Source organism: Zootoca vivipara, chromosome 8 (assembly GCF_963506605.1).
Source record: "Zootoca vivipara chromosome 8, rZooViv1.1, whole genome shotgun sequence".
Classification (NCBI taxonomy): domain Eukaryota; kingdom Metazoa; phylum Chordata; class Lepidosauria; order Squamata; family Lacertidae; genus Zootoca; species Zootoca vivipara.
Genome location: NC_083283.1, coordinates 49,520,735 through 49,532,212, shown reverse-complemented (window position 1 = coordinate 49,532,212; position 11,478 = coordinate 49,520,735). Strand labels below are relative to the sequence as shown.

The 11,478-nt window shown below is 41.1% G+C and overlaps 1 protein-coding gene across 2 annotated transcripts in view; it reads left to right on the top strand.

Annotated features, from left to right (window-relative positions):
- The first annotated feature begins 248 nt into the window (after positions 1 to 248).
- The window catches only part of SPIRE1 (spire type actin nucleation factor 1), a 92,000-nt gene continuing 80,770 nt past the window's right edge, over positions 249 to 11,478 (top strand). The window contains exon 1 of one of the 2 annotated variants that reach the window (XM_035125596.2): positions 249 to 823. In XM_035125596.2, the coding sequence (XP_034981487.2) occupies positions 490 to 823 (334 nt within the window). In that variant the 5' untranslated portion in view covers positions 249 to 489. The remainder of the gene's footprint in view (positions 824 to 11,478) is intronic. The other variant, XM_035125597.2, reaches the window with a different exon arrangement.

The window sequence follows — 11,478 nt, the reverse complement described above, 5'->3', positions numbered from 1 at the left end:
GGCCCTCGTGGCTGGCTCTAACCCGGACACATGATATACCATGTACATACTTCTCCCCCTGGTTCGTTCCCCCTCTTCTTGCTGTCCTTGTTTCCCGCAGGCAGGCGGCAGTGTAACCCAGCAGAGCCGGAGGCCAGGAGGAGGAGGGACGCCATTGCGTTGCTATGAGGTGACTCCCGCCCTCCGTACTCTCCTCCCCCTCCAGCTACGAACTGACTCGCTCTGTGGTGGCGGTGGCGGCGCTGCTGCTGCCTGCTTGCCTTCCTCGCCGGTGACTGGGGCGGCTCACGCGCTTTCTTATTTATTGAGGGAAGGGGGGAGGGGTGCGGGGAGAAGAACATGAAGGCGGCGGGCAACGGGCAGCCGCGGCGGCAGCAGCAGCTGAGGTAAAGCGAGGCGGCGAAGGCAGAGGACGAAGAGGGCAGAGCGAGCGCGGCGGATCATCTCCTCCTTTTGGTTATCATTATCATTCGGCTCCCGGCAGAGGGAATGGCTCACGGCGGGGCTGCGGGAAGCGACGAGCCCTTGCCGGGCACCTCCGGCCGCAGAGACGGCGGCGGCGGCGACGACGAAGGCCGGTCTCTGGCGGCGGCGCTGGTGATGCGGGACGCGCTGTCTCTGGAGGAGATCTTGCAGCTCTACAGCCAGCCCATCAACGAGGAGCAGGCGTGGGCCGTCTGCTACCAGTGCTGCGGTTCCCTCCGCTCCCGAGGCCGCCGCGGGGAGTCTCCCAGCCGCAGGGTGGAGAGCCCCGCCGACATCCGCATCTGGAAGGACGGAACCGTCACGCTGGGCGATGGCGCTCGGAGACCGCCGGCAGAAGGTAAAGCTCCGGGGCGAGGGCCGCCGCTGAGCCCCGCGGCCTCTGTGCTCTTGAGGCTCCGCTTGGGCCCCAAAAGGGGACTGGGGGTGCCCTTCGCGCGCTGTTTTCCGCCTTGTTTTCTTTCTGGGGGGAGGCGAATCTTTCCCCCTAGCAACGCCTCCCTCCCACTTTCCCCTCTTCCGTCGTCTCCCGCTCCCGGGAGGCGGGAGGCTGCATACATCCCCCAGTAATGCAATTGCACGGCGAGGATTTCCTCCACCATTTCTCCATCACTTAGCACTGCTTCTTCCCCATGGATTATAGGGGCTGCCTCCTCCTCCTCTTACCCGCCTCAGGTCGGCGACGTTCTCGCGCGCTCCTCCCGCACCCACAGCAACAAAAACGCCTCTGTTTTGTCTTGTTTATACAACTGCCCCATCTTCCCCAGAAACGACGGCGTTTGTATGAAGAGCTTGCTAGTTAGCATTTTCTGATAATCCCTTCCCCTCGCCCCTCCCGCTTCGCTGCGAATGTTTTTCTTCTCTCTGTTGGGCTGAAATCTAGAGTTCTATGATCAGTAATATTTTCTGTCTTTTAAATGCTGCATTATGGCTGGTGTATAGGCAAGCAGTTGGGAGACTGCAGGGTAGCTTAATTGTACCTGAAAGGATGCCTTGGTTTGTGCATGAGACGTTTCATTTTTGGATAGAGCACCTAACAAAAGCATCCTTCCTGTTCCGTTGCCCTTGTTAGGCACTGCAGCATGGGTGGACTATATTTGATACTGATACACAGTTTCTGAAATACCCAGGCTGTGTGCCTGTTTATTTACCAGAGCCACTCCAGCACCTTTTTTCCTTTGCTCCTGCTTGGAGAAAGCCTGTGGAAAATAAAATGATGCAAAGCTACTCATGTAGGTCAGCATGACGGATTGGGGGAGGGCACTGCAAAGCAAAACAAAGAAAGCAGCTGTCAGAACCCAGGCATGTTGCTACCAGGAGGTTTAATGTCTGTTGGCTTTGTGCCTTTGTTTTGTGTTCCTTTTTAATTCCAAAACAAGGCTGCAATCTTATGCTAACTTATTTGGGAGTAAATTCCAGTGATATCAGTGTGGCATACATCATGGTTCTATACACATCCATGTGAAAAATGTATAGGAAACAAGCAAGTGGAAATACATACTTTTTATAACATTGGTTTGATGTTCCCGTTTACTGAAGACTGTAATTAATCAATCATATGATTAACACAGGAAATAAAATGTGACGTTATGAATTCCTCTTATGTACTTAGGAGAAATATGTTAAACAGATTAAGCAGTTATATGTAATACACACTTTATGTCCATGACTAATGTAATACCATATTATCTTTGCCTTACATGTCTTAGCATGTGCCTTCAAAATCTATGATTATACTAGCTCAAACATACTTAAAAAAAAACCAAATTAACACAGTAAACCACTTTTCAAAGTCAGCTCCATAAACTCATTCGAGCAGCAAACAGATTGTACCTGTCATTTGACTGTGCAGTCAAAGAAACAATACATATGAAAAGTGACACATAGCATGCATTGTAAAGATCCTGCATTTGCTGTGGATTGTTTAGTGAATATAATAAAACAAGAGCTGAAGTAATAAGACTTCAAATGGTAGTAATTTGATTTTAAAAATAGGACATCATATGAAATTTGTTTATTTCATTGTTGTAAGAAGAACAATAGGATAATAACCTATTGAAGAGTTTAATGTTGGCATGACGTTCATTGTTGAGTTCTCCATAATCTCCTTCAGAAGACAGTAACGAATTCTTAAATTCTACAGCAATACTAGACAGACTTTTTATACTGGCTGGGGAATAGGAAACCTTTATGTGCAGAATTATTTTATGTCACTGTCAAAGGATATTTTGTACTCCCACGCCAGGACACAGCAGTTCCATGTCAGAATGCAGTTCCTAGACAGGTTTTAACCTCAGCATAACAAACAACAAGCATGAGTGGTATTTTGCAAAATGGTTTTTTGTTTGTTTGCCCGCAGACAGAACATTCTGTATTTGAACGCTCTTAATACTGGCTATGATTTGCGATATAAAGATAATGGATGAAACCTAATGCTAGTCATACTCAGAGTAAACTCATTTAAACTAATGGATGAGTAAATTAATTTCAGTGGGTTTACTCTTTAGTATTATTATTATTATATTTATTTTCATCCCACCTTTTCCCCAGCCCTTCCCCTAAAAGGAGTCAGTTCCCAAATAGTATTGGAACAAGAAAGTCTTCACCTGCCTGCAATAAGAAGGGAGTTCCAAAGTCTGGAAGCAACCACTGAGAAGGCCCTTGACTATGACTTAGTTAGATATCACTCAGTTTCTTTTACCTCTTTATCCCTTTATCTGATATTATTTTAACACTTCTTATTCCCCAAATGAAGGCACAGGCACAGCATATGGCATACTCTTAGCTGAATATTAGGTTTTGTACTTGCAAATAGCATAGCTTTTTCACACTGCTGCAGGGAGGAAGGGTTTACAATAACAGAGATGTGGTATGTTTAGGTTTTCAGCTGAGACTGTCAGAGCAGCCACCTGTTCTGAGTCCATGCACACAGCAACATGACTCATCTGTCATGGCATTGTTAAGATGATTTTTACTGTTTATTGTAGCATTTCCTACTTGTGGGTTCCTAAGATGGTGGTGAGAAGAGTTCAAGAAGCATAAAGAAGTGAGGAGTGCAGAACCTTCCCCTATCAGCTGCCTCTCTTCAGGAAAACATAAACCTACTTTCTGGAACAGCATAAGTGGTCTTAGTGGCATTCTTTGTTGTCAGACCTCATCACACACTGTGTCTGCCCAATAGTGTAGCATGTATAGAGCTGCTGCCACCATGAAGTGGCTTGGGCTAATTATCTGGATAATAACCTCACAGTTGATGTGGGGCAAAACAATAGCCATGTTTGCACTTACAGAGCATGCTGGCTGTCATAATTTATCTTCTGGAAACATTCCAGTGTTGCTGAGAGGAAAAAATCTCTCTGATGGTTTCCTTTGATCTGTTAATCCCACATATTTTAGACTATGACAGATTATTTTTAAGTGCATGAATAAGGGTTAACACTGACAGGTAGATCATTTAAAATTATACCTATATCCATTAGAATAAAGTCTCTAAGGCCATATTTCAGTGCATACCGGTATATGTTTTCATTTGTTAAACTAACATTAGAAATGTATCATGATCTAGTAAAGGAGATCTATGTGCAGAAGCAAGTGCGTATTCATACCATGCTGATTATCTGGGCCATCAAGCTGCATCTTTTTTTCTCCGCTGGAGATGTACAACACTGTCAAGGGACAGTAGTTGCCTGTAACTGCAACTTGATTGTGGCCTTTGTTAACAAGAAAGGAATCAGACACAAACTCTTGAATATTAACTCTTTTATGAGAATTTGACAACTTTTGATAGGGAAAGTTCAAGTTTTGTTTAAGACTGTGAAAGAGGATACAATCTGCCATAATGTCATCTAAGCTAAGGAAACAGCAAATGCAATAGACTTTGATTTAGGTTGCAATCCTGTGCTCACTTTCCTGTATGCATAAGCTCAACTGAATACAACGGTACTTACTTTTGAGTAAGCATATGTAAGACAGCTCTTATATTGATGTCTAACTACCATGACTGGGCTAATTTGGTAGAGCATGAGACCCTTAATCTCAGGGTTGTGAGTTTGAGCCCTATGTTGGGCAAAAGATACCTGCAATGCAGAGGGTTGGACTAGATGACCCTTGTGGTCACTTCCAACTCCACAATTCTATGGTTTTCCTTAACCTGATGAAAAAGTAGAGCATGTTATTACTGGAAGGAATTGGAAGATCAGATAGATTTAATCTTCTTTAGTGAATGGCTATCGGTTGGGTCAACATTCCGCAAACAAAGTGGGTGGATGAAAGCAAACGCTATTAAGTAAATAAATTAAATGCAGCTAATTCATACAAGCAAGCTATGCCATAATGCAAACTGCAAGATAATGTAATAAAAGTCAGAATTATTAGAAACTGTGATCTGGAATAACATTTTCCTTCAAATATGGTAAAGAAATTGGACCCAGTTTACTTCTCTTTCTCATGTTTACTTGTCTTTATCATGCCCACCCTGCTTAAAAGCTTACCGGTATATCCAGTTCCAACTATCTTTGAACCTCCAAGGGAAGGAATTTATCCATCTCATCTTTCAAACTTATGTATGCAAGTGTATATAAATTTCATTACTCATTACTACATTGGTAGTTTACAAAACTATCAAGGAGGTTCAAATCAAAATGTGCTAGATTAAATTATGCTAAAATACAAATCAATTAACTAATAATACAGTGCAAACCTCAGTCTTCTTCACTGCCTCTAACAGAAACGGAAAGCACTAACAGGCTTGAAGCCATTGAGAAAGAGATGAAACATACCTGGGGGAACCATGAGGTTTGCAGAAGAAAAATACTGAAGGGGACAACCCTCCAAAGTAGACCAATGAGGACTGAGCATTCTCAGTAGCTGCAGGACATTGAGTGTCAGTTAGAAAAGAAAAATGAGAAACTGGGGGTGGAATGTAATGTGCTGCAGCCCCCCTGTTAGCAGCTTCTTAGAGGTTAGGGCATGATTGGTTGTCAGGACTCTTTAATAAGAACACTTTTGATAGGAAAGGGTGGGCTAGATACATTCTCCAGGCTGAGGGCCACATTGCTTCTTGGGCAGCTTGCCAGAGGCCACATGGCTGTGATCGACCAGAGTTACAAAGTGGGTAGGGAATTGGATGTGCTACTTACTTTCATATAGTAAGCTACACTCCAGAAATGCAAAGTCAAAAGTTCCTACACATACCCTTCTCTATCCATGCAAGCAAGAGTCACTAACACAATTTAAAAACTCATTTGAGACAGACAATAGCACTTGAAGAGGGTGTGGAGCCTTGACAGATGTGGCTGGAGGAAATCATAGAAGGTCGCATTTAGCTCTCCTTGTTGTGCAGCTCTGCACCTTGTATGAGGGAGTCTACCCATTCCCCACAACAGTGAATTCAGGTGGTGACTGCTGATAGGACTGGTGCCAAAAAGGGATACTGAGAAATGAGGGTGTTCTCAGCATGCTCCAAGAAACATGGGGTATGCAGAAGTACAGACAGATTAAAATGTTCAGGTACACATTGTTTGGTAATCTGCAGGAGCCACAGAATGAGTAGCAAAGAAAAATGGAAAATCAGGTTGAGTGAATTGACCTACTTGAATGCTTTAGTATGGAGGATAATATGCCTGGGTGACACTCCTGATGGGAGCTTCAGATACATTGAAAATATTTGTTTAAAGTTTGTGTACATAAAATAAAAGAGTTGAAACATCCCAAGGTAACATTAATGACATTGCCCTGTCCTATATATGGGGAAACCCAGCCAGATGCGTGAGGTATAAATAATAAAATTATTGTTATTATTAATCATATCAATATACCTATACCTGAAGAGCAGAATTGTTCCAGTGACTTGAGTTAGTTAGTCCAGTTGTAAATAATGACCTTGCATTAAATATTAAAGTCTAAAAATAATGTGGATAAAACTGCAGTGTCTCAAGATGGAGAATTGACCTATTGTTTGCTTTAAAATAGTTATACAGGAAAATAAACTAGCATTTTAAAGACTGTTTGACATGCTAGTTTTTCTATAAATATTATTAAACTTTTGATACCTTTATACATTTTTTAAAAAATCTACAAATCGTAACAGTTATGTGGATGAAATTACAACTTGATAGTTCTTACAGTGTGTTTAGGAGCGATTATCATTTAGTAACTGAAGGCTTTTTATAGAGCAATCTTATATTTGTTTATTCAGCAGTAAGCTCAATATAGATTTCAGTGAGACTTACTTCTGGTGTGTAAGAGATTGCAGCTTTAATTGAGTGGTACTTCTCTAAGTCACTAGATTTGTTTTAAGAAGGCATGGGCTTCTCAGTGACATTTATTGGCTCAGAATTGGAACACTGATTCAGTATGGTCTATAGTTAAGTGACAATGTGCTTGTATTTTGCTGCTGGATAGTGCTTTTTTCTGGAGAAATCTCAAGCATGTCCCGAGGCACGTATGTGTAGTCCTTCCCTTAAAAAAAATATCTATGTCTGTTATTGGTTCAAGAGTGAGGTACCAAGTCTTCTAGACTAGTTGGCTGAATGAAGCAGAATGTGCTATGTAACCTACTTGGCTTAAGACGAAGTTCAAGAACTCTTGCTCTAAACTTAATAGCAATTAAAATCAGACTGGAACAAATACCAGTCAAAACTTTTCCTTTCACTTACTTCTGTGAAGGCTGATCTTATGCTTGTTGTTTTGGGCATTAGAAACATGTAGTTTTATAGTCAACACAAAAGCTGGCATTTCCATAATTCTTTTTTACATGATCTCTTTTTTCAGTTGAGATCAGATTCTTAAAGCAGCCAAAATTATTTCCTTCTCCAAGTACGACTTTCAAGATAAATTGTTTGCTAGGATAAGAGGAGCACCTGTATATGAGGCTACATGTTGTGATTTTTCAAGGGTTTAATATTGCTTATTCTCTTGAAAGTTTAGAAAATACATTAGAGTCAGAAATCAAGAAATTTCAGGGTTCTAAGGTTTACTAATTTAGTAAGAGTTTTATTTCTTTACTGAACGTTTGATGAAAAAGTTATAAGATTAACAGCGGCTGTCATTCATATGTGATACACCCTGTAGTTCATTGTTCAAATATAACAATTATTTTATTGTTAATATCTTGGGGCACAGTAAGAACATATTATGCAGTCTTCTTACAGGGAAAATATATGTGCAAGGCTGGTTTCTCTTAATTCTTTCTTCTAGTCTGATTTTCTATCTGTCATTAATGAGCAAAAAGCCATCTATTGTAGAGTTTTGTTTATAATGAAATATTATTTTATTTCCTTAACAAGGTACACACCCAGTTGAGCACTGAGATGCAAAGTGATTTTTTGGGTTGATTTAACATTACTTTGAATATTAGCCCTAGTTCTCACTGAGGTGGCAAAGGTGTGCCAGGGTTTTACTGCTTTAGGTTTCAATGGGAGGCTCACAGGATTGAACATTCCCCCATATAAAATAAATAAAAATATATATCCACATAGTCATGTAGCATGTCAGGCTACAGCTTTTCCTCCTGAAATCTAGTTTTCTGTGTGCAGAGAATTTGTATGAAGGAGCAATCAGTCATGTGAGTTACCATCCACAGGCTGAAGTACCACTGTTCAGATAGAGCTTTACAAACTCAGTGAGTACTAGACTTCAATTGTTGAGTCCCTTTTTATGTAATGGAGTTTGAAAGGGTAGACTGCAGCACTCTCAGATAACATTACAGAGCTAAATCTAAAGCCCGTAATTATAACTAAAGGCTGGCCAGAGCTTCTGAAGCTACAGTCTGAAAGTTTTCTTTTGCTCCAGGGTGCTTTGGGGGGAGGCAATGGTAACTGAGTTTTATGTCTTAAGTTTTATCCTGGCATTTTGTGTATTTTTTAAATCTAGAATATTGTAACACATTTGGAGTAGATGACCTCTTTTCTAAAACAGCAAACAGTCTTGTGACACCTTAACATCTACGGTAACAAATTCATGTATAAAATTTTGGTTAATTCCAATCCACTTCATCCGATTCAGGAAGTGTAATCCTCAATTGGCAGCTGAGGATTATACATGTATTTATTAAATTTATATCCTGCCTTTCCAAAGGAGTCCGGGGCAACAAACACACAAGTGATAAAACATCTTTAAAATATCTTTGAAACAATTTATCTTTAAAATGCATTTGGTAAAATGGACTTTAGCCTATGAAAGCTTATGCCATAATAAATTGGTTAGTATTTAATGTGCCACAGGAACCTTTCAATAGCAAAGGAGTCGAAAGTGTGCTAAAGGAGGATAAGGAGATTGTTCCAAGCAAGGCTAGAATTGCCTGGTCAATCCAGAGGGCTTGCTAATACTATTTCTCTACCCTCAGATAAATTACAGCACCTCTTAAGTGCTTTCCTGCTTGACAATAAAAAAGGGAAGTGGTGGCAGTTTAATGAATATAAGAGGAATGCACCTCATACCCTGTTTATGACATAAGGAAGATGTGGGAGTGATTGCCCCATGGTTAAAGAAATCAGTGAATTTGTGGTTCCAGTTAATGTGTGTTTTCAATATATATAGAGAAGCCTTGGAAAGTGTGAATGAGGAAGGAAAGTGGGAGAGGCCAGTGTCTGTATTCTTTACAAGAACTTATGTTGAAATTGAGTCATAGATTTGTATGACTCAGTAAAGTGTCAAGTCTTCAAAGTCAGCAGGGCAAAATGTTAGACATATACTGTCATAACTTCCTGAAAAGTGGGGAAAATAAAAGCATGGCTAGAATTGTGGCATGCTGAAGAACTTGACAAGCCTGACTTTAAATGTTGTATTTTAAAAACATTTTTTTTAATATCTGGATTTAATGAAGTCTGCAAATCTGTTCATCATGAAGATAGCCCCTTCTTGTGCACAAAGTGTGCTCACTTCCCATCCACCTAAGTGGATCTTTGTGACTCCTAATTTGTCATCCTCCTTTCAGACCAGCAGCTGGTGCTGAACATATGAACCTCCTCTCTTCATAGTCCCTTTCAGCCTTGATCTTATTGCATGAGGTGTTGCTGTCATCCACCACTGCATCCCCATCCCAACATGGATAGAGTGGTGAACCTTGGCAAGCTCTCTGACTTCTGGCAAATCATTTCTTAGCCTAACCTACCTCACATGGTTTTGTGCAAATACACCGTCCATCTTCAGATTGTATAAATCTTTAATCTTTTAATAAAGATATCCAAGGAGAATAACATTTAGACTTTGTGAGTACTTTTTCTGCATTGCAGGAAGAGATGACTAAAAGTTTCATAGCAAAATAACTAAAAGTTTCATAGTCAATAAAAGGGGGGAGGTGGCTATTGCAGAGACAGGCAGAGGAAGAAGCAATGAGACCCTAACCTAGCTTCAACTTGGGGATGACAGTGGGAGTTCATGATCTTACATATGGTACAACACTTCAGAGAGTGGTTTATAGCATGATACTGTATAGACTATCTGTTGCACTTCTTCTCAGCATGGAGCTGCAGAGGCTGTGAGGTGAAGGTTGTTCCTATATTTGTGCTGAGCTTTGGAGATCCTTGCTTCAGATGTTCAGCATGGCATCAGATACCAGACACCGCCCCTCTGAGGTCAGGGCCAGCATGTACTGGTATTTTAGCTGGCTACTAAGGCCAATCAAAATTTGTCTATCCCCTTTTAAGGCTGATTTTTTTGGTAATAATTTTGTTAATATTTATTTATTCAAAAGCAGAATAAAATGAAGGTTGTGAAATATTGGCTAACTTGTAAATCAAATTGTGCACAGCTTATTACTTCCAGGGTTATTTGCTTGTGTCAGGTTAAGTTATGCATGTGCAGGATGGAGGAGTTATAAACATGCATCACATTATCTGATTCAGTGGAAGACATTTTCATAATGTTATTTTCTATCCCAATGAGTTTATGAGAACATTTTTTACTGAGTTACTGGGAAACTCAGACAATGAGAGGGGAACACCTTTGTTGTTTGTTAAAGGGATGGGGTGGCGCTGTGGTCTATACCACTGAGCCTAGGGCTTGCCAATCAGAAGGTCAGCAGTTCGAATCCCCGCGACGGGGTGAGCTCCCGTTGTTTGGTCCCAGCTCCTGCCCACCTAGCAGTTTGAAAGCACGTCAAAGTGCTTGTAGATCAATAGGTACCGCTCCAGCAGGAAGGTAAACGGCATTTCCGTGCGCTGCTCTGGTTTGCCAGAAGCGGCTTAGTCATGCTGGCCACATGACCCGAAAGTTGTCTGCGGACAAACGCCGGCTCCCTCAGCCTATAGAGCGAGATGAGTGCTACAACCTCAGAGTCGTCCGCGACTGGACCTAACGGTTAGGGGTACCTTTACCCTTATCTTTAAGATGCTTATCTTAAGAAAGAGAAACTTTCTTGGGGGAGAGTATTGTATATATTTCATGAAACAAATACTTGTTCAGATTTCAATAAGTGGCAGATTTAAGATTTAAAAAATGTATATAGCAGTGTACCAGTAGCAATTAAGCCTCACCATGAACAGTGCATGTACAACCTGGGCCCTGATCCTTGCTCCATCTTCCTCCAGCAGTGGATTAGAAGAAGAAAGTGCTTTACAGAAGCATAAAATGATCAATTCACACAGGCCATCTGAGAAAGGAAGAGTCCTGGAGACTCAGCTATACAGCTGCGAATAAAACATTTTAAGTGTGTTTTAAGTGCAATATACAATGTGATACTAGATGGCGATGGTGAGCCTTTTAATATGTGTGTAGATGTGTATGTTTTTAATATCTGTGTACATTCCACCCCAATGCCATTTTCTCGCTTCCATGTAGCACCTGTATGGAGTGAAAGGAATACTATTCCCATTTCCCATCATCCCTGAAGATTTTTGCTTTGCACAGGGTTCTTAGAAAGAAAGAAGCAACATAGCTTCTTCTATTCCTAAGTGCCTGTACAAAGTGAAAGGATCATCTCCTTCTCTTGTCATCTGCAATATGCAATCAATAGGGAAATGTAATAGTCCATGGTTGATGGGAGCTGTAGTATAC